The sequence below is a fragment of the Ammospiza caudacuta genome, chromosome 9, assembly GCF_027887145.1.
Source record: "Ammospiza caudacuta isolate bAmmCau1 chromosome 9, bAmmCau1.pri, whole genome shotgun sequence".
Classification (NCBI taxonomy): Eukaryota; Metazoa; Chordata; class Aves; order Passeriformes; family Passerellidae; genus Ammospiza; species Ammospiza caudacuta.
Genome location: NC_080601.1, coordinates 26,693,374 through 26,719,016, shown reverse-complemented (window position 1 = coordinate 26,719,016; position 25,643 = coordinate 26,693,374). Strand labels below are relative to the sequence as shown.

At 43.1% G+C, this 25,643-nt stretch overlaps 1 protein-coding gene across 1 annotated transcript; it reads right to left on the bottom strand.

Annotated features, from left to right (window-relative positions):
• Positions 1-1,389: 1,389 nt before the first annotated feature.
• Positions 1,390-25,537, bottom strand: PDCD11 (programmed cell death 11). The gene is made up of 36 exons (XM_058810418.1): positions 25,390-25,537; positions 24,363-24,476; positions 23,668-23,805; positions 23,210-23,377; positions 22,440-22,601; positions 21,741-21,864; positions 21,239-21,420; positions 20,605-20,712; positions 19,948-20,154; positions 19,502-19,626; positions 18,829-18,889; positions 17,996-18,142; positions 17,623-17,874; positions 16,785-16,928; positions 15,881-16,081; positions 15,164-15,334; positions 14,556-14,772; positions 13,635-13,775; positions 12,570-12,685; positions 11,876-12,396; positions 11,341-11,403; positions 10,786-10,894; positions 10,159-10,248; positions 9,725-9,827; positions 9,036-9,213; positions 8,338-8,394; positions 7,455-7,577; positions 7,046-7,168; positions 6,678-6,873; positions 6,150-6,278; positions 5,796-5,936; positions 4,463-4,713; positions 3,669-3,837; positions 3,246-3,399; positions 2,527-2,692; positions 1,390-1,861 (listed from the first exon to the last, which is right to left on the bottom strand). Exons 2-36 carry the CDS (start codon positions 24,462-24,464, stop codon positions 1,690-1,692), a joined length of 5,511 nt encoding a protein of 1,836 aa, XP_058666401.1. The 5' UTR covers positions 24,465-24,476; positions 25,390-25,537; the 3' UTR covers positions 1,390-1,689.
• Positions 25,538-25,643: the final 106 nt, after the last annotated feature.

The window sequence follows — 25,643 nt, the reverse complement described above, 5'->3', positions numbered from 1 at the left end:
GCTGCTCCTGACACCCAGTGTCCCCCAGTGACAATGCTGAGGTGAGGAACATTAACCCAGATGGTTTTACACACAAGCACAAGCAGCCAGGTTAGATTTTCCACTGAAATGCCAAGAGTGAAATTGAGCCACCCATCTCCCTGGCATGCTGGATCACACAAGCTGTGAGCTCACACATCCCCTGCTGCTCCTCCAAAGACCAACAATAATCCCATCACAGAACAGCCCACAGGTCACAGCTCCCAGCAGCAAGATGGGTTCAAACCAGGCTCCTCCAGTACAGAGAATTACACACAGGTCTTTCACCTCTCCTGCCTAGTACAGACAGTATAATAGCTCCAGTAGTGAAGAAGAAACAATACCTCAGAGGGATCTTGGTTTCTATTGCAACGCTTATTTACATGTTCTGTTATGCAACTAATTAATCCAAAAGAAAGAGCCACCATCACTGAAGCTGTGTTCTTTAAAAAAGGCAGCAGTTGCTACTGGATGTTGTAATCAGCCTCCTCCACTACAAGATCATTAAGCAAAATCTGAGTACAGCACCCTGCTCTCCCTGGGGGCAAGAAGTGAAATTACTTGTTTCTGGATGCCAAAGGACTTGGGAATGAAATAGATGCTGAATCATCCAGCCTTGCCAGCACTGGGCATTCACAGAGGCAGAAGAGCTGGGTCCTGCAAAGCTCTGATTTTGAGTTTAGAGTACCTACAATGAGGAAGACTCTTCAAGTTTAGTATTTCAAAGCTAGGGTCTACAGTGGGTAATCACATCTGTTTGCATATCCTGTTTTCCCCTTGCCTCGAGTTCTTCCTCTGTAAAACACTGGGCTGATCATATCCACATCTCAGTGGAAAGTTAGAGGAATACAGAATTGTAAGGTTAAGGACCATAAGGCACTGACATCAGTGACAGCTTTTTCAAGTACCCAAAACACCTGGCTTTTTCCAAGCAGGTTACATTGGGATGTTTTTTTTTTCAGCACAGAAAAAACACTTTTTCTTTGACTTCAGCGATTTCTCTTAAGAGAAAATGACTACTGAAAATCACTATTGTTTCTGTCATCAATCCCTAGCAACTTGCTACAACGGATGGCTGCCCAGAGAGGTTGTGAAGTCTCCATTCTCGGGAAAATCAAAACCAAACTGGAAGTGAACCTGAGCAACCTAGTCTTGCTGATCATTGATTTGAGCAGGAGCTTGAAGATCATCATCAAGAGGTTCCTTCCAGCTTCAGCTATGCCCACCATCCAGTGTTGCTCTGCCAATTTCTAGAGCACAAAGGCACCTGAGATAAATCTTCGGAAGTGTTAATTCATCCAAAAGACAAGAATCTTCTCTGCCATCTTAACAGTGAGAAAAATCAAATTGTAAGACATTACTGTACTTAAAAGCAGCATGTCATAACTGCAGCATTTACCCAGGAAAATAAAACAGGTATGGCTGATGTTTCTTTTGATTATAAAACAGTCTATATTTAAAAACATGTCATCAACAGGATTATTTGTAACTTCTGGACAAAGCTGCAAACATTTATCAAATCTTTTCATTTGTTTGTTCTTTCCAAGCTGGTTTGGTCACAGACCAATACTCTCCAGAAACTGTCCATGGACAGTCACAGCAGAACTCCACACTCCTCAGTTCCCACACTGCATGGAAAGCTAAGTCTCTCTGCTTTCACTTGCACCACACTTAGGTGTCAGCAAGGGAACTCTTGGTCTCCACATACTCAAGTGCTGCTCTTTTAACAGCCAGGACACGTTCTTCTGTACCAAATTTCTTCTCATAATCCAGGTAGCGTTTGAAGAAGAATTTCATCTTCTTTGGTGCCAAGCTCAGGTGTATGACCCTCTCAAAGATGTCTCTGCAAGAAACCAAAGTGATTCAAATCATGTTTGTGACAGCACTCAATATAGGCCCTGTACCATGTCTTTTAACAAAGAGCAGAAAGTCTGGGGGGGAAACATTCAGGGGAAATTGCTGCGAAGCACTGGTGCTGGAAGAAAGAGATTCCTGACAATTGGCCAAAATCTCAAAGTAGAAGCCTTCTACTTGCTTGCTGAACACTAAGGCTGCTGGTCAACTCAAACAAAAGATCCAGACACTGCATTGGACCATGGATTCATTAAGTGGATGTGGGAAATTACTTCATTTTTTCACCTCTCAGGAAAAGAAACGGAAAAAATATGTTTTTCCATTTTTATGTTACAAAGATTGATTATTCAAGATTGATTTCACCCTTCAGATATAAGGCACTCCCTGCAGAAGGACAGGTGAACCTCAGTGCAAGGCTTCTATTTCTGTCATGCAAGCCACAACTTACAAAACAGTTCCCCTCTGCCCTATGGAACTTTTTGGAGTCTCCTCAGTCCCAGCAAGAATAAGCACTTCCACACATCCCAGTTTTGGAAAAAAAAAATCCCCTTTTTCTGCTGTGGGAAGCCCTATACAACCTCACACTGCAGGGTACCTCTGCTCTTCTTTTCAGGTGTGTTCTGCCCCTTCCCAGCCTGCTGCACCACAGCTCACCGGATTTCCTTCTGGCTGCCATGCTTGATCATGATATCCATGTAGATGGACCAAATGTCTGTCCTCTTGGGATAGCTGCTGAGGGTGCTCTCAAAGAGGGCCTTGGCATGTTCTGTGTCCCCAGAATGGAATTCCAGCTGTGCAAACCTTGAAATGACATCCACATCTGGGAAAAGTAATGACATGTTAGGGTATCACAGCAATTCTCTTCCACATGATCAAACAGGAGTGAGAATTACACAGAACAGAGGCAGGCACAGACAGCACCATCTCTACCCAGAGACAAAAGATTCTCTTGTAAAGAGGTTCTAGACTGAGGTGGGATCAAAGTGGGACACAGAAGAGTCACAGTTCACTTCCCATTTCAGCTCTCTGCGGAAGAGGAAGGTTTATTTTTAGATTCATCATGTATCATGCAGCACCCATGGGCAGTCCCAGAAACCTGAGCTTAGACCAAGTGAACTTTTCTAGAGGGCTGTAAAACTCAAAGCTGCCTTTGATTTGGGTGCTTTGTTTTTGTGCATCACAGTAAATTCTATTTGGTGCCTTTAGCAGAGGTGCATTTAGCAGTGACATCCAACTTGAAAGTTCCCCACCCTGAGAGTCAGCTGGCTGCACTTTTCACTTACTACAAATGCTGTCACAGGCAGAGATATCAGAGAGCAGCCCATCCCCTGCCTACATTAAGGCCCACACTAAGGCTGGGGCAGAGAGCTTACGTTCTTTGGTGGGCAGAGCCTTGAGAGCACGCTCCAGAAGCCTGTGTGTAGCCTCAGCCTGGCCTTGCTTCAGGAGGAAAGAGGCGAATTTCAGCCACACGGATTTCTCCTGACGAAAACGCTTCAGCATGGTGTGGTACAATTCTTCTGCTTGCTGGAAGGACAGAGCTGGGTTACATCACACATTCATAACAAAGCCTTGTAGGTTTAAGACTTTAATTCTTAGGCTGGGTGTCTCTGAACATTATGACATAAAAGCAAGCATCAATACATCCTTGCCCACTGTCAATCACAACCATTAATTCCAGTTAAGAACAGGACAGGCCCAACATCTGACAGCTGGAAGCTTACACAGCCAGCATTTGCAGTTTACTGGCATGCCTGAATGGGATACATGCCAGGGATCTGCTTGCACTGTCTTACCTTGTACTTCTCAGAACTGGCATAGATGTCACACAGATGCTGGAAGACTTTCAGAGGCTCATTGTATTGAACTGCTCTCTCAAAGACCTTCATCAGTGTCTCCTCAGTGCCATACATGTTCTCCAAGTTCAGCAGAGCTACCCAGACGTTCAGCTTCTCCTGTTCTTCCCTTAAAGCAGATGTCAACAAGAATATTCAGCCTTTCGCCAACCTTCACCAGGTTTTTGCAAACTAACCTACACAGAGTGACTGACTTTTAGCAGGCCTCCAGGACAAGAAACAGGACACACTGCTCCTTGAAACATGATTTTTGAAATAGAGCACAGCAGTTGATTCACACTACAGTCTTTATCATTGTTGTTTCTAATTAAAAACCAGAAAGTTGAGTCAAGAAATCACAATATACTTAACCATGCAGTAGAGATGATTTAAGTACAGCCCTATGGCAAAAACAACAGGAGTTTCACCATTTGTGTCATGTTTTGATTCAAGGACATCACTGGCAGCATTATGCTCTTCCAAACTCTTCTGACTGCCCAGAAGAATGTCTGTGCACTCAGTGACACCTTCAGGAGCTCCTGAGCTCATGATCTGCAGCAGGTCAGTGGTGGTGACTCAAGCCAGACCTTCAAAGGGCCAGCTGACAGTTGCTACCATTTAATCCTTCTGAGCTCGCTAAAACACTCTGTCACTCCCCATACAGACTCATACTGATAATATCAATGTTCTTCCACCACAACTACCCCATCATGATTTATTCTTTGGGGCATAGAGAGTCAAAGCTCCATTATTACCTGAAACTGATTGTCTTAAGTGCTCTCTCTGCCACAGCTCTGGCCTTCTCAATCTCTGTGGCCTGGAGGTGGAAAGCCATGTACTGCAGCCAGAGGATGGAGCTGTTGGGACTGCCCAGCACCAGGCGGTCGAAGTCATCGGCGGACTGGGGCTGCCGGCTCGGGTCCATGAGAGCCGCCTCCACTTTGCAAAGCTCCTTCTCCTTCTTCTGCTTCTCCAGCTCCTTCTCCTTCTTTGTTCGTTTCTTTAGCTGAAAGAGCAAAACAGGAGGACTGAGGAAGGGCAGGCACTTCATGGGGGAATAGGCAGGTCCAGCTAAAGCACAGCCAGACTTCAGTATGTCCAAGGCTAAGCAGTTTCCACAGGAAGAGGTGAGGCCAACTGTTTAAAAGAGGATAAAAATGATAAACACCCCCCACCCCTTCTTACACAGCTCACAGCTCACACCTCAAAGAAGAGCAGCACTACATTAAATTCTTTTTTTTTAAATGAAATTCATTGAGGGACCAAATAGTTTGCTAGTCTGGCACATCAGCTGCAGGATCCACACTTTGTCCTTCCCTCTCATTCTTAGATCTTTACCCTCCAGGCCAGTACTCACCATCACCTTCCTACACTCTGTAAAAATCCGACACAATTTCTCCCCATGTACAACTGGGGTGTGTTGCTGGATCACTAGGGGGACTCAGGTCTAAATTTGGAACTCACAGTGCCATAGTTCTCTGCCTTGTTACCTTGGGCAATAAAGCATCAGCCATGCATTGCCTTTACAGAGGTGAGTTTGAGGGACAGGGGAAATCCTGAAGAGCAAACATGAAAGGAGTTCATGAGTTTGTTTCTGATTTTGCTGAATTGCTCTCACCGGAAAACCTTTCCAAAGGTTATAGCATAAAAGAAGATTCTTTTTTGGTGCTTTTTGGTGTTTTGCTAAATAAGAGGACTATACCTTAAAAGGTTTTTCACCTTCAGGTTTTTCTGTACATTTATGCCACTCAGGAAAGTAAGAAACAGAGCTGACATTTAATAAAAAAAGTTTTGTGTTCATGAAAACATTTGTTTGACTCTAAATACTTATTTATTTAACATGTCAACATGAAAAAACCTGTTTTTCATGCAGCCATGCTAAAATTTGGCCTTTTCTCCTCTGCTTCAGAGGTATCTGCTATTGAAGTCAATGATCAAAATAACTGAACAAGTTCTGTGTCAGCTGCCAAAGATGTTCCCTTATGTTAAAAGGCTTTGCTACAGGGCAGACAGACATGCAAATACCAAAACATCACATTACAGCCACTGTGTGGTGTCTCCTGTGCAGACAATACAATTACACAGTACCTTGGACTGCACATCCTCCTCCTCCTCGCTCTCTGAGCTCTCTTCCTTCTGATCCAGCACAGGTATATCCATTGCGTTGTCTTCATCCCACGTGAAGCCCATGGAGACTTGCAGCCTGGGAGCTTCACCAGGCTTCCTTACCTGTTTGGAGGAAGACAGAAAATGCCCTGGGTTTTAATTTCAAGTTTTTTAACTGGGATCAGACAACTGCTCTTTGCTTGTGGCATCTCTCCATTCAGTACTATTGACTTCTTGTACTTTTAAAGTTAAACTTTACACACAAAGTTAAACTTGACACATATCAATAGGGCTAGAAGGTCATTTCAGGCTCATGTTCTCCTCCTAACTTCTCACCGTAGATTTCTTTTTAGCTGCCTCTTCCTCCTGGTCATCCTCTTCCTCCTCACGGTAATATACCTCAATTCCACTGTCATTTTCATCTGCTGGGCAGATCTTCCTCTTCTTTGGCTTTGCCTCCTGCAACTGGAAATGAGTGGATGGTCAAGGGCAACAACTGTGATAATCTTAAAGGCAATTCTGATCACAAAGTAAAGAGCCAGGCAGCAGAGAGAGGGCAATACCCTGGCACAGCATCCCCCTCTACCCTCTCAACCAACAGAGGAGAATAAACCCACACTCATCTACATGGGGTGCAAAGACCAAAGGGACAGGAAACACAGCTGGGCTGTTATCTCAGCTAGCTCCCATCCAAAAGGAATAGTTTTTGATCTCTGTAATCTCCAATGCAATTTAACCTTTTTTTTCCTAGTCTGTATAATTTTTCAGCCTTATCCTTCTGGGATGAGACTGGGATTTTCCCAGTCACTTCAGTATTTGAACTAACAAAGTCCTTTAGCATATCCTGTGCAATCACACCCATACCTGACCACTTTCATCATTTCCTCTTCTCCTTTTTTTCTTCAGCTTAGGCTCTTCTCCTTTTTTCTCATCATCTGTCTCTCTTTTCTCTTCCTCTGCTCCATATTGTGGTAGGCCTAGAGATTCAGGCAAGACACTTGGCATCCCAGTGTCCTCAGGCAGGAGAGAGAGTTCAATATGTTTTTCTTTTCTATTTACCCTGTGGTGCATCGCCAGGAGTAGCAGGACAGAAGAATAAGAAAAAAGTCAGAGCATTTACAATGACTGCAAGGATCTGAACTTCTTTTAAACCTTCCTGTCTTTTATCCTCCTTCTTTCCATCCTCTCCTCTCTTCTAATTCATAGTTCCTTTTAAAGAACATTGGACCTACCCAAGTACTTTGGCAGTGAGCAGTTTTCCTTCAGGCAGGTACTTTTCATATAAGGAATGTTTCTGTACAAAGTATGGGGAAACATTTTGGAACAGAATTCGGCCCAGGAGAGAAGTGGACAATCTGAGAAGAGGAAGAAAACCAAAAATAAGTATTCTACAGCAGGAGGAAAGAAAAATAAAGTGCATTTGTGGCACAATCAGTTCTATGAAGTGTCTCACTAACTTTCCCTACTTTAATTTCACAGGCTCAGCACAGTATCCATGACATTTTGATTCCCACAAATAATTCATTTTGCAACCTCACGTTATACCAGGGACCATCCCCAAACAAGATTCCACAATTGTACACTCAAAATAAGTTCTCCAAGTCTCATCATTTGCCAGAATAAGTTTCTCAGGTTACTCACCCAAAGAAAACACCTGATGGAGTGATTGATTTGACATAGCCTCTCACTAGCTGGCCTTTTTTAACATCCTTAATACTTGTTATTTCAATATCCTCCACTTTGCTATTTATCTTTGGATTTAGCCTAAAAGAAAAGAGAGGTTAGAAGTTAAAGCACTCATCTGAATAATTCACATTCTGCTCTGGACAGCAGAAAATACATCAGTATTAACAACAGCTAGTACTCTCTGGAAACCACATTGGATCAGAGGCACCCTTCTGTTTATTGAAATGTACTAATGGACTACCTGCATCTCTGCCAAGCTCTACCTAGCATTAGGGAATACACATGCTGCTGCAAACAGAGCCAAACACATCAGCCTGGCTTTCTCCAACACTAAGAAAATGAGGAGAGCAAAATGCTGTCTGAAATTTTGCACAGCATTTGCTTGGTATTTTCCCCACTTATTTTTAAGATACCTAATTCCACACTTTTGTTCCATAAGGAAGACAAAGCAAGAGGCTCAGTTTTAAGAGACATTTTGGGCTAAGTCTATTATTTAATCAAAACTGTTAAAATCCAGCTGAACATTGAAACATAACATGCTTGTATTGCAAATTCAGTGGTAGAACTTTCTTCCCAAATAAGCAAACAAAAAAGATAAGGCAGGCCTAGAAACTGTAACAAACAGAACTTAAATCTGAACCCACTAGAGCAGCTTTATGTTAAGTGTTTGCTGATTCACAGGAAAAAAATCTTTCTGAAGTAGGAACAAGTATCACCCCTTACAAAAATGCATTTCTTTTAACACTTCTCACTGATCTTCCCAAACAAATCACAAGTGTATCTCATGATCATTTTTTTCACTAGTAGGAGATTAACAGACTAGAGGGATGACACATACCGGGACTGCCGGAGAGACAACTGGATTTTACCATTCTCATTGGAGAGGATGTAGCACCTGCATGGCAGAGGTGGGGGAGAAAACAGAAAGGTTTTTTACACACTAAAATAAGCCACAGGTGGAAAATAAATATTTGCAGTAGCAGAAAAAGAAACACTCTGTTCCTTTAAGGACTTTCTATCTAATACAAACCAGCATGACACAACAGTTCATAAAACTACATAAAGGACTTTTGAAACATGTCTATTTGATTTACTCAGTCTCTACTGCCAGTACAAAAGAGTTAAAGATTATTACACCTGAAATCACTTGGCCTGTTGCACTCTCCAACATTCCCAAAAAGTATGTGAAGCAGGGAAATGCAATTGCTTGTGCAAATGTAGAAACAACTCAATTGCCAAACAGCCCACAGAACCATTGCAAAGCTGGGATGCCTAGCTACCCTTAGCCCCATCAGCACCTTAGCTAACAGAGTAATTACTCTCAAAAAGACAGGTCATGAAGGCAGCTGAAGAGGGGCTTCTTCATAAATGAAAACTACAAGACTTTCACCCAAGCCTTTACAAGGGAAGCATCACTTCTTAGCCCCAGACTGACCTTATGGTCTGGCACTACCTCAAGACAGTAAAAAGCCTGTCACTGAAGGAGGATATTTCTAAGCCTTGCAGCTTGAAGGAACAAGGAAGACAATTACTGACCTGACAATCTTGCCAACTTTGAAGTTCCCCAGAGGATCCTCTGTGTAAGTATCATTCAGGTGAAAGAGGCTGACTTTGCCAGCTTTCCCACCTGGCAGTGCAATGGTCAAGCCAACATGTGGAGTCACCTTTGTTACCATGCCTACAGAGATGGTATCCTGCTCCAGTGACTGAATTCCTGGAAAAGGTGGAGGGAAAGGGCTTGATAATACTTCAAAATATGAAGCAAGAGGTAGTAAGTTAGTGTAGCTAATTTTAGTTGCCTAGTCACATATCAAACCCACAAACTTTTGGTAAGGTGCAGTCTATGCAATCTCTGTTCACAGCCATGTTTGCCTTGGTAGCCCAGACAAATGTAACCCTTAGTTGCACAATTCCCATATCCAGAGTAACTGACAAATGTTGATAAATGTACCACCTCTCATCTGAGATTAGAAAGGAATATGTTCAGAAGGGCTTAGATAAGGGCTCAGTCTGAGACACTAGGAAAGTGATTCTTTATTCTAGAGATCTGACTTCGCTTGTCGTAGATGCTGCTACATCTAGGTCAGGATCCCAGGGGTCAGTTCTGTTCTACAGAGAGGCACAGCTTGGCTCTGGAGTGGAACATCATCTGAGGGGTCAATGCAGGCCCAACTCTGAGCAAAGCATCACATGTGGTGGGGTCCTGCTGTTAAGGCTCACAATACCTGTGAGTGACAAGCAGAGGCATGTTTCACTGGCATCTGTTCCAGTCACTGTAGCTGATATTGCCTGGCCACTTTTAAAGCTCTTTTCTGGATGTTTTAAGACCTGAAATAAAAGACATGTTTACACTTATTTCCAAGAAAGGAAGCTTTGCACAACTCTGACAGTGTTTCCTCTATGAACCTTTACACTTCCTATAAACATCTTTGATGTGCAGTTGACTGATAGCTCAGCACTGCTTCAATGGCTCTGCTATCCTGAACTGAACCAGCTACAGGCACAGTACTTGCTTGTTAGCAAGGGGCAGCAATGCCTAAAGGGCAAAGCACTGGGATATGAGTTCACATGGACATCAGAAAGGTCTGCAGCCATTACTTGTGGCCAAGCATATGGAAAAAAAAAAGTGTGTGTAGCTCACCAGTAACAGCGTCCTTACCTTGGTGTTCAGAGACAGCAGTAGGTGAGGAACTCTTCCTCGAATGTCAGGGGCAACTTCCACCTCCAGCCAGTTTTTGAGCATGTTATACTAAAAAGACACCAAATAAGAGTGTCATGAAGACATGAGACCTTGTGTCATGAAGACATGAGACCCCAAGCGTGAGACCTTGGGGGAAAGAAAAACCTTCTCTGGCAGGAATTTTTCACTAATTTTTAAGGCTAAAAAGAACTAGCCCAGCTTGGCTTCTGCACCAAGCAAGAATGGTGGTTTGGATTCTGTTCTTAGAAGCACAACACTGCAGTGGTTCACAGGCAAGTGCACACAGGGGATCAGCAGTGAGTGTACTTTGTGCTGGTGGCATACTCCAAGGCCATTGTACTAGAGCCTGCTGGCAACAAACAGGCATGTCAAAGAGGACAAGTCAGCCTGACTCCACCAAGTACCAAAAATTTTTGTTTCCTTCCTCTACCTTCCCTGTAAGAAGGGGACTGCAGTTGCCACAGGCCACTCTCATAGTTAATGAGGACCACAGTCTTCAATATTTAGGTCTGAGCTAAGGCCCCCCAAGGTCACACCCACTTGCTGTCTCCCCCAGCACACGTTCTAAGAAGACTCTGAGCACACCTTCTTTACAAAACAGGTGACTGTCTGTCCAGCATTGTAGAGTCCAAGTTTCTTGAGGGAACCTTCTTCTTTAAGGTTCAGCATTGCTGTGAATTCCCCTTCTTGTTCACTGTTTGCAAAAGAAGAAAGAGGACATCAGTACAACAGCTTTGGTCTAAAGATGAAGATGGAAGTTAGAAACCATGGGGAATGTGGTGAGCTGGTACTACTGTAACAATGTCTTTCACCCCTCCCCAGTTGCATTTTTTCTGCCAGGAATTCATTCTTCCCTGATCATAAGAGGAAATCTTTCTGACAGAAATAGACACGAGAGAGTCCAGATTGGCAGAACCTGAAGCCAAAAGGACAATCAAAGGAAATCGTGTGCTAAGAGAGCACTGTGATATTTAACACAGCTAAGGACAAGAAAGAGTAAGAGGCCTTGCTTCACTGCACTACATGTGGAGGTCCTTGCTCACAGCCAGCTCCTTCATGAATGAGAGGTACAAGGGATGGAACATCCAAGGATACAAGATCTGTAAAGCATGTGCAGACAGCACAAAGGCCAACACTTACCTTGGTCGAATGCTGAGCTCTGGAATGGATTGTGTGAAGTGTGGATGGGTGATTGGCAGGCACCTAAAGAAGAGGAAAAGGATCAAAGTTTCTCATGATCTCCCCAGGCCCACATTTAATGCCTCTGTACTAGCAAAAAAAAACCCCAGGTGCAAGCCCTCTAAAACTGCAAGAGCTTTCCAATTCCAATTCTTCCTATCACTACTGCAGTAGCAATTTAGGCAACCAAAATACCCCAGCACATTTAGTCCCTGGGGCCTGTATTTAAGGTTTCAACAGGATCTTAAAAGTTTAGACATCTTTTTTTCTTGCAATCTATACTCTAGATTAATACAGTGGCACAGGTAGAAAGCTTATTTACTGAAAGCTGGATCTGGGATAGAATATAATAGCAGATTTCCTCTAGCCTCAACTACTCCAGCAAAGGCAGCTGTAACAGCATCTGTTCAGAGGGCCTAGATGACCTGAACTGAAACACAAACTGTTTCATCCTTTGCATTTCTCCAGAAGCAAAACCATGTACATGTCTTCCCACCTGTGAGTATTCACATCTCTGCCTCCAATGACTCGAGCAGTCACTTTCTGTCCAGCTTTCAGAGTGGAAGTAGGAAAAGAGCCTATGGGCACTTCATCCAGGATCCGGGACGCATGGATTGAACCTGTCAGCTTGTCATCAATGGCAACAGTGACGTGGGTGGGTTTGACAGATTTGACGGTACCGGTGACAACATCCCCCGGGGACAGCGAGTGTTTCACAGCAGGCAGCATCTCCTCCAGGGCTGTCTCTGACTCGTTCCGCACCCTCACAAAAACATTCTTCTTGACTGGGCCCTGTACTGCTAACAAGACCCCATGCTTGTTCTCCTTCACGGATTTTAAGGTGGCAGAGATTGTCTGTCCCACCCTGAGTTTCTCCGAGTCGAAGCGGAAGGTGTCGTTGAGGTGGCAGGCGATGGGCACAGCTGCCAGCTGGCCTGTTTCCGGCAGAGACACGATGGCAAAGTGCTCTGTGATGTGCTGCACCACCACAGAGTGCTGCGAGTTCTCTCGGAGCCGCTAGACAGAAATGGACAGACAGAGTGACTTCCCCTGCTGAGATCTGGATTCCCTCCACTCTCTACCTCCCACAGCTCTAAAAGGGGAAACAGCCACCCCTGAAGTTTATTAATCAGCTACAGTTTGCCTGACAAGCAGAAACACACCAACCCAAATACTGAACACATACTCACTCGCTTGGGCCTTTGCTTTAACAGTTCTTCCCGAAGAGAAACAAACACTTCAGATGTGAGGGCATCCACATGAAGAACCAATGCCTTCCTTTTCTCACCAGGAGCAATATTTTTGTCTACAAATGAGAATAAGGAGATTATATCCTGATGACAATGAAGACTTCTGAGCAACTGTGATAGAGCTACATGACAAACATGAAATGTTTAATTCCTGAAGACCAAAGACTGCTTAATTACTATTGTATCTGAACCAAACTAGTACTAAACATATAATAAGTCTATTTAAGAGCAGATTCTTCTAACGTCACTGGCAATGAGGAAAAAAAAGAGAGCTTTGTATTTGGAAAAAGTCTGATCTTTCTTGGAAAAACGAAGTTGATTTTCTGAAGACACTACTCTTAAATAATAAAGACAAGGCTGACTAAAAACAAGGTCAAGATAATATAAAAAAGATTTTCCCAAAATTTGCACAAAATGATCATTGGTCTATCTGTTGCTAAGGAAAAGAAAAAAGAAACCCTTCTGATACAGAAGTGCTGGGGTTATTACTTCTGCTGAAGTTAGAAGTTTATCTTGCTTTCTCTGGTTTATTCATTACTTCAGCAAATATATGTTTGGTTTTGCACAATATGACACTTTAATTTTTTAATTGGAAAATTATGGTCCTGTTTTGAAGTCATTGATTTTTCAAGAAAAACTGGCAGCAATTTCAGATAGGTATTCCTTGGAGTATGCTCTTTCTAAAGGGAGAAGAAAAAAACAAAGAAAGCTGGAGCTTGTATTCATACTTGTCTCTATACAGTTTGGTTCAACTAAGGATCTCTGAGCACAAACTAGATGCCCAAAATATGAGACAAAATTAACAGAGGCACAGGGAGGTTTATATCATATTTTCTGAATCACACAAATGGGCCAGCAAGACATTGGGAAACTTAACTACTCTTCAAGGCCATCCCTACTCTAATCAGACTTCTCCCTATTAGTTTCTCATCAGCAGAATCCATTTTAGGAGAGGTTTCAAAATACAAGACTGAAAACTAACATAAGCAAAGGAAAGACCCTCACCTCCCAAATGGTAGCGGGTGGCAGTTACAGTCAGGCCTGTGACAGAGCTGCCACTGAACAGTGCTGAGCCATCCTCCCTCACATCCTGCACGACCAGATGCACCCTCTTACCAGGCACCAACTCACAAACGCTGGGCTCTCCTAAATAAAGGGAAGAAAAAGTGGGAAATCAGTTTTACTTATGCTGTTTCTTCACAAAACCAAGACAAGCCTTCACATTTATTCAGTGGTACATGAAGCATTTATCTACCTTCATAAGGGAAAACAAAGCCTAGGCTCATGAACCTGTAGAACTACAAAGTAAATTCTAAGAGTTAATCAAAGCAGAAACCCTTTTGTGACATTAAGGACCTAATAATTTTAGAGAGAATATTTTCCCATCTTATACGAACACTGGCACCCAGCATTGCATTTGGAAAAACATGAAAGCAAAACAGATTAACACTAGAAGTACAAAACAGACCAGGCACTTCACAATTACAGAAAACAAACATTAAAAAGTACTGGATATAGGAAGAATCTAAAAAGACAAAGTCAGAATTTGATAAAAACACTAGAAAAACAGCATGTGAGAAAACCCCTGCTGGAGGACCTATAATGCATGTAGGTAAATCTATTTGAACAAACTCACCCTCATGTGAGTACTGTGTTTGGGTTATCACAAGCACTTCACCCAAAATCAATGCAAGAGGCTTAGGAGACTTCAATGAAAAGAACAATTCCTTTGGCTTGTTCCAGCTTTACTTACAGAAAGCCTCTTGACATGGCACACACATCCTTTTTCTAGTAAGCTACTTTGGGAAGTGAAGTCTTTGCTTAAACTGAACTTTCTTCACCTAAATGTTTTTCTTTTCTTTTTCCTCTAGTGCACCTTTTTTTTTTTGACCTGATACCCTTTAGCAGAACATTCCCAATCTTTACCTCTTTTCAGCAAGTCCCTGATTTCTTTCAGCTCCTTGAAATACTGATTCAGGAGGCCAAAGCTCTCTGCAGCAGAATCTCCTGAGCTGCACTCAGACACCTTCAGATTGAGGAGCACACGCTGCTTCTCCTCATCAATGCTCATCACCTTTGCAATCACAGTCTGTCCCACCACAAAGTGGTCCTTGGTGTCTGTCACAAACTTGTCACTCATGCTCTGTGCAAAGGAAACAGAGGGCAAGGTTACTGAGCACAGCTGATACTGACCAACCACCCACAGAGCTGTTCAGCAGGGTTTGAGTAACGACTTCATGTAAATGCATAAGAGAAATTAACAAAGACTAAGAAAAACCCATCAATTAAAATTAATTACTGAGATCACATGAAATCCTTGTTAAGCTTAAGCTCACTTGAATGAAGTGCTTCATTTAATTTTGGAAGTAATTTAAATGGCAAACCTGAACCCTTTTACCCTGCAGCAGGAAGCTGTGCGAATGCAGGGCCTGCAGCCCAGTTGCTCCCTCCTTGTTACTGTACCTTTGCTAAAACCATGTTTCAAGCAGCCTGATCACACACATGCTGCTTACTGAAGGGGAGGCACTGCTTACCACTTTAGGTGCCAGTCCTGTCACACCAAAAGGGAACTCCACAAACACTCCAAAGGGCATCACATTCCTCACATAACCAGTCAAGAGCATCCCAGGCTGGATTTCAGAGAAGCTTCTCACAACTTGCTCCTCCTGTACAGCAGAAATCACTGCAGACTTTCTACTCAAGATCTGAACAAGCAGTTAAGAAAAATGGGAAAAGGTGAATGAAAGCAGCACCATGCCAAGCAAATCTCTCAGTGCTGTTAACTATTGGGCTAAAGCACTTGCTGCAAGTTAGAGAGTACAGGAGTGCTAAATGCTGTAATTCCAATTTCTGTCTTGGTCTCCCTTCACAAAAATTTAGCAACTCATGTCTCTTAAACTGCTCAGCATTAAAGATATATGCTTCACAGTAGCAGAAATATCAACTTCCTAACAATTCAGTTCAGATTTTTGATATAAAAACAGCAAATTTTTTCCTAAGGTTGTGATAAGCTTAACAGCCCAGAAGCTCGTTGAGAAAACAAGTCAGCTCACAACCTAATTCTGAAGAGATTTTAGCCCCAGCTGAGCCTCACTTCTAGAACAATTCCTCTTTAAAGTATCATTAGCATGACAGGCACTTCCACTTCACACTAGCTACAGTATTCTTATTTTTGTTGCAGATTCTCTGGAATGCTGAGTGACACCTCCTTCCCCACACTTTGTTTGCCAGGTTGAGGTGGCAAAGGATACAATGTGCTCTCCCTTGTCACTTAGATACAGAACTCTGGGCAGGACATCTCCCTCTTGAAGACAGTGCCACAGGAGCTTGGAGGTAGCAACAAAGTCAGAGAGGTGCAGCATGGGGATCCAGGCTACCACATTGTCTTCATCTTCTAAGATGGAAACTTCTAAACCATTATCTTTCTTCTTCAAGATTTTCACATCAACCATCTGAAAAGAGAACAAGTAAAGTGATATAAAATTCCAAGTGTTTTTGAACTCATCTCTTTTGATGCACAGGGGATGGGATGTGATGTGTTGCAGGGGATCTGACATTGCCTCCCAGCTATACATGAAAAATTCTCACATCAACAGGGCTGAGCTAAGAAGCATGGCAACAGTGCAGGTAAAATAAAAACTAATTCTCAGCTCCCAGAGAAATAAAGAGCTGGAAACATTCTCTTGGTTGTGACTTTTCATTTGAAGGGTGAAGGGAGTAATTTCATCAAGACTAGAACTGTCCTGTTCCTGCATTAGCAATATCTGCAGGGAGTTGGAAACTGTTCATTGCAAAAACAGAGAAACACTTCAAATTTCTCTAAAGCTGTTCTTTTCCAGGGAGCAAAAGCAGCTGGTTTTGGAGCAAGAAAATCAGCAGCATCCAGAAAATAAAAAAAGAGGATTCCACCTTTGGAGTAAGAGCACTAATTGGTACCTCCAGAGGGACTTTCCTGTTATTCCTTTATCCTGACCTCTGAAAACTGAGATACCATTTTTGATCCAGGAGGTCAACCACAGAGTAAGAAATGCACATTTAATACTAGTTCCTGATTGCTGTAAGCTTCCTTGAAGCAAAATTGTTCAAAGTGATACCAAATCATATGGAAAATGAGTAGGAAAAGGCTAAAAAGGAATCAGCCACTAAATCCAATACCTCTCCTAGTTGGTACTTCATTTCCTGTTTCTCCTTTGGAGTACATTTCCATTTGTCCTCAGGGCCAGGCTTGCTTGATAATCTGAAGGACAACAAGAGTCTTTCCTGCTGAGGCTCACATTTTAAGACCATTACTTTAAGAACCTGCAGGGAAAAAAAATTTATAAAACACAAGTTAAGTTCAGCTGACCCTCCTCAGTTTGCTACCACCTATAAAAGAAGACAGGGACATACACAGTACACTTTTCTCTCACACCTGAGGATAGCAGGCCAGTGCTAGAACTTAACAAGTTCAACCACAGACAAATGTCCTTCTGATCACAGGAAAACAGAAGTATATAATCATTAAATGATCTTCTGAAAGTATGTACCAGGTCTGTAGCAGAGTTGAGAATAAAATCCAGATCTGCAGTCAAATTCTGACTAGAAAATTACCTTTCTCCTAAGCCAACCAAAAAATAACAAGATTAAAGACAAAGAAAAGCACCAGAAAAAATAATGAAGAGGGTTGAGATCTCTGTAACTTTGCCCACAACAAAAACCAGAACTGTGAATAACACAGTTTCTAAAGTGCCTGTAATTTGAAACCAGCAGGATAACCAGAGTAACACTGAGGCAAAAAACGTTATCCTTATGATTCTGTCGTAAAAGTTTTAACTTCCAAAGAAGAGCTGCCCCTTTAACAGCCTACCCTGTTTCAATGGAGCACAACTAATAAAGTGAAAGGACATAAACATCTCCTGGTGTAGCTGGTCCCTCAGGAAAATCCACATTGAAGCCAACTGCAGATTTCTCTTTCACATTAAAACACATGACACAGCAGACGTAGATTAATTACCTGGCCTTCATAGAAGACTTTATCTGGACAAGATATGGGTTCTGAGCCCAGCTCATTCTTGGGTACCAGACCTTTGACATCATTGTAGAACTTCACAATGCAGCCAAACTCCCTTGCACACACTACAAAGCCATGTGTGATCAGGCCTGGCTTTGCATCTTCGTAATTTGAGAGGATTGGAAGCTTTGACTGGACGAGACTTTTCTTTAGAGTAAGGATCAGCTTCTTTCCTCCAGGATTACACTCTAGCACCTGCAAGAATGGAGTACAGAGGTTCAAAAAGCATGTCTGTCCTTGCCTGATCAATTCAGCTGCTACATACTCAGAAGAGAAAAGTGTAAAGCAGCTGAAGACCCTGTCTGGCAGCTCTCACCCGACACTTGACTTCATCTCCTATGCTGAACTTCTTCTCAGGCTGCTTCAGGATCACATCAGAGAGATGGAGGGATGGCACAAGTCCTCTAATCCCATCAGCCACTTTCACCTGCATCCCAATGGGCTTTAGAGAGAGCACTTTGCCCTAGGAGCCAAAATAGGAGAAAACATTGGTAAACTCAGCATGAAAAGCAGACTGTGGTCAGGTAGGAAACAGCCAAGACACTACAACACCTACAGTCACCAAATCTAATCACATTCAAAAATAAGTAATCTTAGATCAAACTACATTCCACTCAACTAATCTGACCCTTTAACTTTTATATACTTCATCACGTTGTTGTACAGCTTGTACAGCTTCTTTTCTTTAAGCACAGGCTACTTCTGCAAAATCCCTATTGATGCCAGCAAACTAAAATTGTTTCCAGAGACATATCCAATACAGCCATGATTCAGACATAAAAATCATAATGAGTAACTTTCTGCCCAACAGTTCACTATGATTGTTCAACCATGAACTTTTACTTTGACTACATGACTGCAAGGCAAGTTTTCATTTCTTTCACTCAAGTCTTTCTAAAATACACTTATGGCAACAAATAAATGACTGACCATAGATAAAATTTGATTGCCTTTGCCACATCATGAATAAAAACATGAACAAAATGGAAAGAGTATTACATTCCATTAATCAAGTCCTGCAAGAGAAGGTTTTTCTCATTTTCATCTCACTAGTTTGGATCAGAAGTTGGACACACTGATTAGGCAGGAGTGCACATTGGCAAGATCACTGTTTGAAGTATAACATGCTCAGGTCCTTCAGAAGCTCACCTGCAGCACATCACCTGTGTGGATATCCTGGTACTGCAGAAACTGTGCTTCAATAATCTGGCTAGAGAAGAGACACAAAGAGACCAGTGAGTCATCTTGAAGGAAACTCAGGATAAGACAAGACAGTCCCATCTCTGACTTGTCCCAAATATCCATTATTCCATACATTGCCCAGTGTTCTACAACTCCAGAGCTGTGTTTTACTCCAACTGACCAATCTCCCAAAACAGCTCTTAGGACATAGAGTTTAGGGAGGTTCACCATGCTCCATTCCAGGTGACAGTCACACAGTTATGGCCCCATGATAGGAGAACCCATTATCTGCTTTGCTTAAAGCCACAAAGTTGGAAGTACTAAGAGGGACTTTATAATACAAATGAGCTGCAAGATCAAGGCTCGATTTCCTGCTGAGCCATGGTCTTCTGACACAATCATAGCAGAACTAATTTACCCTCCTTGTGCCTCAGTTCACCAGCAATACTGGTGGTGTCCCAACTCCACAGACTATAGGGAATATGTGCAGGATGCTCAGACAACCTGATGTGCCACAACATAGATAGAAGTCAAAAGCCCCAAATGGCAAGTTCCAGTCCAGCAAAGCAGTGTAACTTTCCACTCTCAAACACCTTTCTAATTCTTCAACCTGTTTTCTGGAAGAGTCTGTCATACTCACTTCTTCAGAGATACAATACACATCTCATCCATCAGGCTGTAGTCAATGATCCGACATTTATGTTTGCAACCTTCCTTAAATGCTTCAGGTTTAAAGGATTTTCTGGTTTTTGAAAGATGCTTCAACTAGAAAAAAAGGAATTACAAGTGAGTGTTTGGAAAGTGAAAGCACTGATATGGGCCTTAGGTTGAAGTGCCAGCATCTGGCAAATCTGTTTCTCTAACATTCTCTTTGTGCAGGTTTCACCAGCTCTTCCACAACAACCCTCCTACATTTAAATTCAAACAAGGGGATGTATCATTTAACAAACACCTGGCAAGCTATCTTAATTTTACTGTATTGCCTCACAAAGAGGATAAAGGCAAAAAATCAAACCCTCTCCCAGCCCCCTTTCCCAGCAGGCTACGATAGATATGGAGGACTTGCCTCACCAGCCTGGCACTTACCCGTGCAAATGCCAGAGTGCCATCATCAAGCTCAAAGATGGCCCCAAACTGTTTGTAGAAGGCTTTCAGGGTGGCCTCCTCCAGCACAGCCCCCATGAGCTGCCCGGGGAGCTGCCGTGGGGCTCCCCCGGCGTGCAGGAAGGGCGGGCGCAGCGTGAGCCGCACCGCGCGCGACGTGGGGTGTACGGACAGCACACAGGCCTTCACCTGGAACACAGAGTGCTCACTGAACAAAAGGGGAAAAGGCACCTCACTCGTGCTCATGGACATTCTGCTTGCTACCTCAACTCTCTGTCCACATGCAAGCATTTTCCAGTATTGCTGCTAAGACATCACTCGCTTCTAACAGCCTCACCAAGGAGGGATTTTTGCTTTTGTCTGTTTTTTATGGACTAGACTGGTATCAATGCAGGGAGGGGAACATGACCACACAACTCATGTTTCTATCCCTTGCAATTCTCCAGACTTCCCAAATAAATCTTCCAGGAATGGCTTTGTTCTTTACAGCTTCAAAGCAGTCACAATAGTAATTCAAGTAAAAGATATGAAAGAAGCTATCGGCCTTAAGATTTCAGAGATAATTCCACAGAAATGTTGGAGAAGGTAAGAGATGTTGTAAGCAACATAACAACTCCAGGCATCCTCCACCCTCCTTACCACTTGATCTGGAGAATAGCTCATGGATTTCTCTGGGTCCATGTGCATGAAATCCACAATGCCAGTGAAGTAAGACAGAAAAGTCAGTTTCAACCCAAGCGGGGCCACCTAGAAAGGGGAACGAAAAGATGCCAAAAAAATTTCCACACTCAATTTTCATGCAGCACAGACAGCAATTCACACATTTCAAAAAATGGCACTGTCAGTGTTAATCAACAAGCACATCACAAGAGACAGAAAAACTGCTAACAATTCTGCTTTGCACACTGTTGAAAAAACAATCCTTCTGGTTTTTTTATAATGCTGTGTGTACTCTGAAGACTACTGCTATCCTGCTGAATACTTTAGCAGTAAAGGCCAGAAAACACAAAATGAATCCTGTTCTGCTTCAAACTCCATCAGCAGCTCCAGCCTGAAGCCTTTATACTCAGGGCATCACAACCAGAACTGAGATCAGACCTCAAGTGAACGCAGTAGAGGGAAGTGTCCAGCAGATTACGTTTGCTACTGCTAAATAATTGAGACCAACCAGAAATTTTCCAGGTCATAAACTCTCATCTCTGCTTCACCTGTTTCTTACCTTCAACAACATTCAAAAGACCAACCCAACAAAAGCAACCCAAACCAAGCTTACCTTCTGCACTCGAGCTTTCACCACCAGCCCTGGCAATAAATTAGAGAGTGCCCAGTTCTGTCGCTCTGTGGCAATGGATGCAGCCACCTCTGATCGATCGATGGACAAACAGACAACCCTGCCCTCATTCTTCACTTCCACAACCAGGCAGTTCAGGTTCTGGCCTATTTTCAAGTCAGGCCCTACAAAGATAAGTCACAGCATAAAACCTCTAGCAGGAACACTCAGTATTTCCTCCCACTCATTCAAAAGATTTTACAGAGTTCCCTCTCAATCTGTGTGAAGTTTACTGCAGCAGGAACACAGTCTGTCAGATCATGGGCTGAAACACAAAGGTTTGTTGCAGACCAGCCACAAAACTGCTGTTTGCAGCAACCTGCAAAGACTCCACCTTGACCCAATCCCACCAAGGTGCACTAACACCACAGATATAATAAACTCTAATCCCTGTCATTCTACACCTCCATTTTAACCCATCAGATTCTCCTGCACTGCTTCTTACCTTTCTTGGCTGCTTTGATGTAATTTTTGGCTTTCTGATGAGGCAGGAAAGCATGAGTTCCAGTGACACCAATATCTATGAGGTAGCCATGGTCTTCCACACTCAACACAGAACCAGAGAGCAGCTGTTGGGAGAAAAGCACTGCAACTCAGCAATGTAATGAAACAGCTGGGTCTTTAATGAATCAACGTATGGTATGAGATTCACCACCCAAGTACTCCCTTGTTTTGAATGGACAGAGAACTGAGCTTTTCAGAGCAAGAACTACATTCTTTCTTATTACACAGTTCACCTAACAGTGAGGACTTAACTCTACTTTTATCTAGCTATACATATAAGGAGCTCACAAACTAGTAGAAAATAATTGTGATGCTCAAGAATAACAGGTGTATATAATAATACAGCTGAAAACACAAAACAAACAACCAAGCACCTCTGCAAGCCATGTTATATATTACTCTCTGTAAGAATTAAAAAGAAACCTACTCAGAAAGAAATCTTTAAATAACTTGGCCATATTGAAACAGAATAAAGTTAGATAATTTCATGAATGACAACCTGGAGACAAGAACTAAACCCACCCTCTCCTCACAGGTCATTTCCATGGTGGGAGCAGCTCCACATTCTGCCCTGATCCCATGTAAGGACAAACTGAAATGTATGAGCCCAGAGAGGCTTTGACAAACCCAGACAACTTACCATGCCTGCTGCTAGTGTTGTAGAGTTCAGGCCCTTGTTGACCTTCTTGGGGTCAATCGATAACTTGACACTGCGGCGTCCATCGTCACTTTTCTCTATGCTGGTCACGATGCACCTGACCAGTGTCCCTGGAGAAAACAGGTCTGGGAGAGAATTCAGCTCCTGCCCAGCAACATGATCAACAGAGAAACATACAATTTTTACAATGTTAAATAACATAAGGCTAGAATTTGTTATTGAAGCAGATTTTGAAAACAAAAACCCATAAGAAAGTCCTGTTTCTCTGTCAACACTTCAGGAACAGGCAGGAAATGCCACAAACACCAGGATTCCAACAGAGAGGCAGGGATGACACTATGTCATGTCAGCAAGACTGAGAGGCTTTGCTTAAAAACACTCTGTGGGCTGGAGTCAGGAGAGTGCAGCTGAGGAAACATCTACAGAGCCAACAGTGACCATAACCCAGCCTCCCCCTTCAGCAGGGAAAAACACCACCAGCAAAGGGGTAGTGATAATCCCACATTCCACAGCACCTCGGGAAAACTTAGGCACTGTGGACACCAGACAGACAGGGTACCTGATTATTTCATTTTATTTTATTCTAGCAGTCAGCTGTTACCAGGAAATTGCAAAGTTTGCTTGGAAAACCAAGTTCCTAACCAAGGTTAGTCAACGCCAGGCTCCTAAGCAATACCTCAGGGTTGCTTCTGAGGTATTAACAACACTCTGTAGCTCCAAGCACAAATCACAGCCCCAGTCCCAGGTCTCACCTCCAGGACTTCTCCCTGGGCCACCTGCTTGGTGAGCAGGTTGCTGTAGGCATCGCTGATCTGCGTGACCGGCACAAACCCGGAGAGGCCGTTGGGCAAACTGATGGTGAGCTCGTAGTCACTGACCTCTTTGATACAGCCAAGGAGCAGCATGCCCTCACTGAGTGCCTGGGAGAGCAGGAAAAATAGCACACTATGGGTATCTTGGCAAGTCAGTGACAACAGGGGGATAGGCAGGTACGTTCTGTACTGGATCTCAGATGTATTTGGCAGTTTAGGGATGAAAACCAGGAAAAATAGCATACTATGGGTATCTTGGCAAGTCCATAACAGGGGGATAAGCAGGTAAGTTCTGTATTGGATCTCAGATGTATTCGGCAGTTCAGGTAAGAAAAACATGCCATTTTTATATAGCCCAGCAAAGAGAGGCACACAAAATCAAACATTTATGCACCAACCTCAATTGTGAGTGGTCCAATATTCATAACATCGTCTTTAACAGCAGCTTTAACAGTTTTGTCTGCCTTGAACCTTTTCGGCTTTTCTTGATCCTTCTGGCTTCTTTTTCTTTTCTGGGATTTTTCTTCATGTTGAACCTAAAGCAGATTACAAGCACAGAAGGTTAAAAAATAAAAGTGGACAAAAAACCAAATTTTGCGCTATGGCAGAACTCTGCTGCCATGAATAAAATACTGATTTAGACAAAAAAAAAGAAGCATCTTGCTAAGTGCTGTCTGTCTACATGCAAGTCTTCCAAAGTACCTCCTTTGGGCTGAGGCTGATAATTTATAAAGCTCAATCTTGGGAACAGAAAAGAGAGGTGCAAGAGATCTGCACCACACTCTACCAACAGAAAGACCAACTTAGCCTGCATCCAGTAACACTAGGCTCACCATGCAGCACCTTGGGATGAGATGCTTGTGGGAAGTTTAAAAGCTACAGCCTGATCAGTAATTCTGACTGAACTTTCTCAGTCATCATATTCAAGATGTAACAGGTATCAGAGATCAGGAGGATGGGATGTCAACAGACATCTGTTTTTGGGAGGCCCTTCTGAAGTTTACCGTAGAAGTAACAGGTAGAGAGGGCTGCAGTCAAATTCTGGCAGTGGAAGAGCTCTGAGAAATTAACCAAGAGCATGCAAACAACATACATCAAACAAATTGTCCCGCTCTGACTTTGGCTTGGGTGTTTTTCCCTCTGCAGGTTTCTTCTGGATGCCCCCTCGAGGAAAGTTTTCTTCCATGGATGCCATGATTGCACTGCTCTGGGACAAATGACAAAGCAGAAATGAAACATGCAGTTATTGTGCTTGTTCCTCACAAATACTGAGGTGATATGAGTGACCCCAAAATAAGAAAGACTTTGGATGGCTGCTCTAGCTAGTCAGGGACAAAACAGAAACTCACATCCAAATGGATTTAACACTTGACTACAATGAAGCGTTGCAATGGTCATACTATATATAAATGCATATTATATAAAATATGCACATCCATAATACTTTTTACTACTGCACAGTTCCACTGAAGTATTACAGTATTAATTTTTAATGTACTTTGATACATCACACATATATTCATAAAACTGCTTTAACCATATGTTGCCAAACCAGTCTGTATTATATTCAGTGGCTGAATTTACCAGCTTCAGTCATCAAGGAGAAAGCTGTGAGCAACACACTAGATAAGCTTGGCCTGCATTTTTACTTTTTGAACGCTAGTTATTAATTAATTACTTATGATTAATATGACTTGCTACCTCTTTGTCTAAGCCATAAGTATACATATAAAAAATAGGTGTTTAACCTTACTATTTCAATCAATAAACAACACCTTGCTTATTAGGACGTAATTCTCTTCTTACTACCACTAATATATAAGAATAAGTAAAAGTAGTTGCAAGTCATATTTTGCAAGTTGCAAGTAATTATTATTGCTTATGGCGTTTATATTATTCCTTACACCATTGCTTATTATTAGCCAACAGTACTTCTACAAAAAACAGCGCTGAACCCCTATGCTGTCAAACTTCAGGCAAGCTGTTAGACACACAAAGCTTCTTTAAATGGAAAGCACACGATAAAGCGAAAGCTCGGGGCTCGCTGGGGAACACACACACACCTCCCACGGCAAGCAACCGAGCCGGCCCCGCTAGAGCGGGCAGGGCTGGCATCTTACCTGCCCGGGGCCGGTGCCAGGGGGAAGCGCGGGATGGGGACGGTTCCCGGACGGGGATCGGGATCGTTGCCGGGATCGTTCCCGGACGGGGATCGGGATCGTTGCCGGGATCGTTCCCGGACGGGGATCGGGATCGTTGCCGGGATCGTTCCCGGACGGGGATCGGGATCGTTGCCGGGATCGTTGCCGGGACGGGGACGCGCGCACGGCAGCGGGAGGCGCACGCGGCGCCGGCCGGAAGCGGCACACGGGGC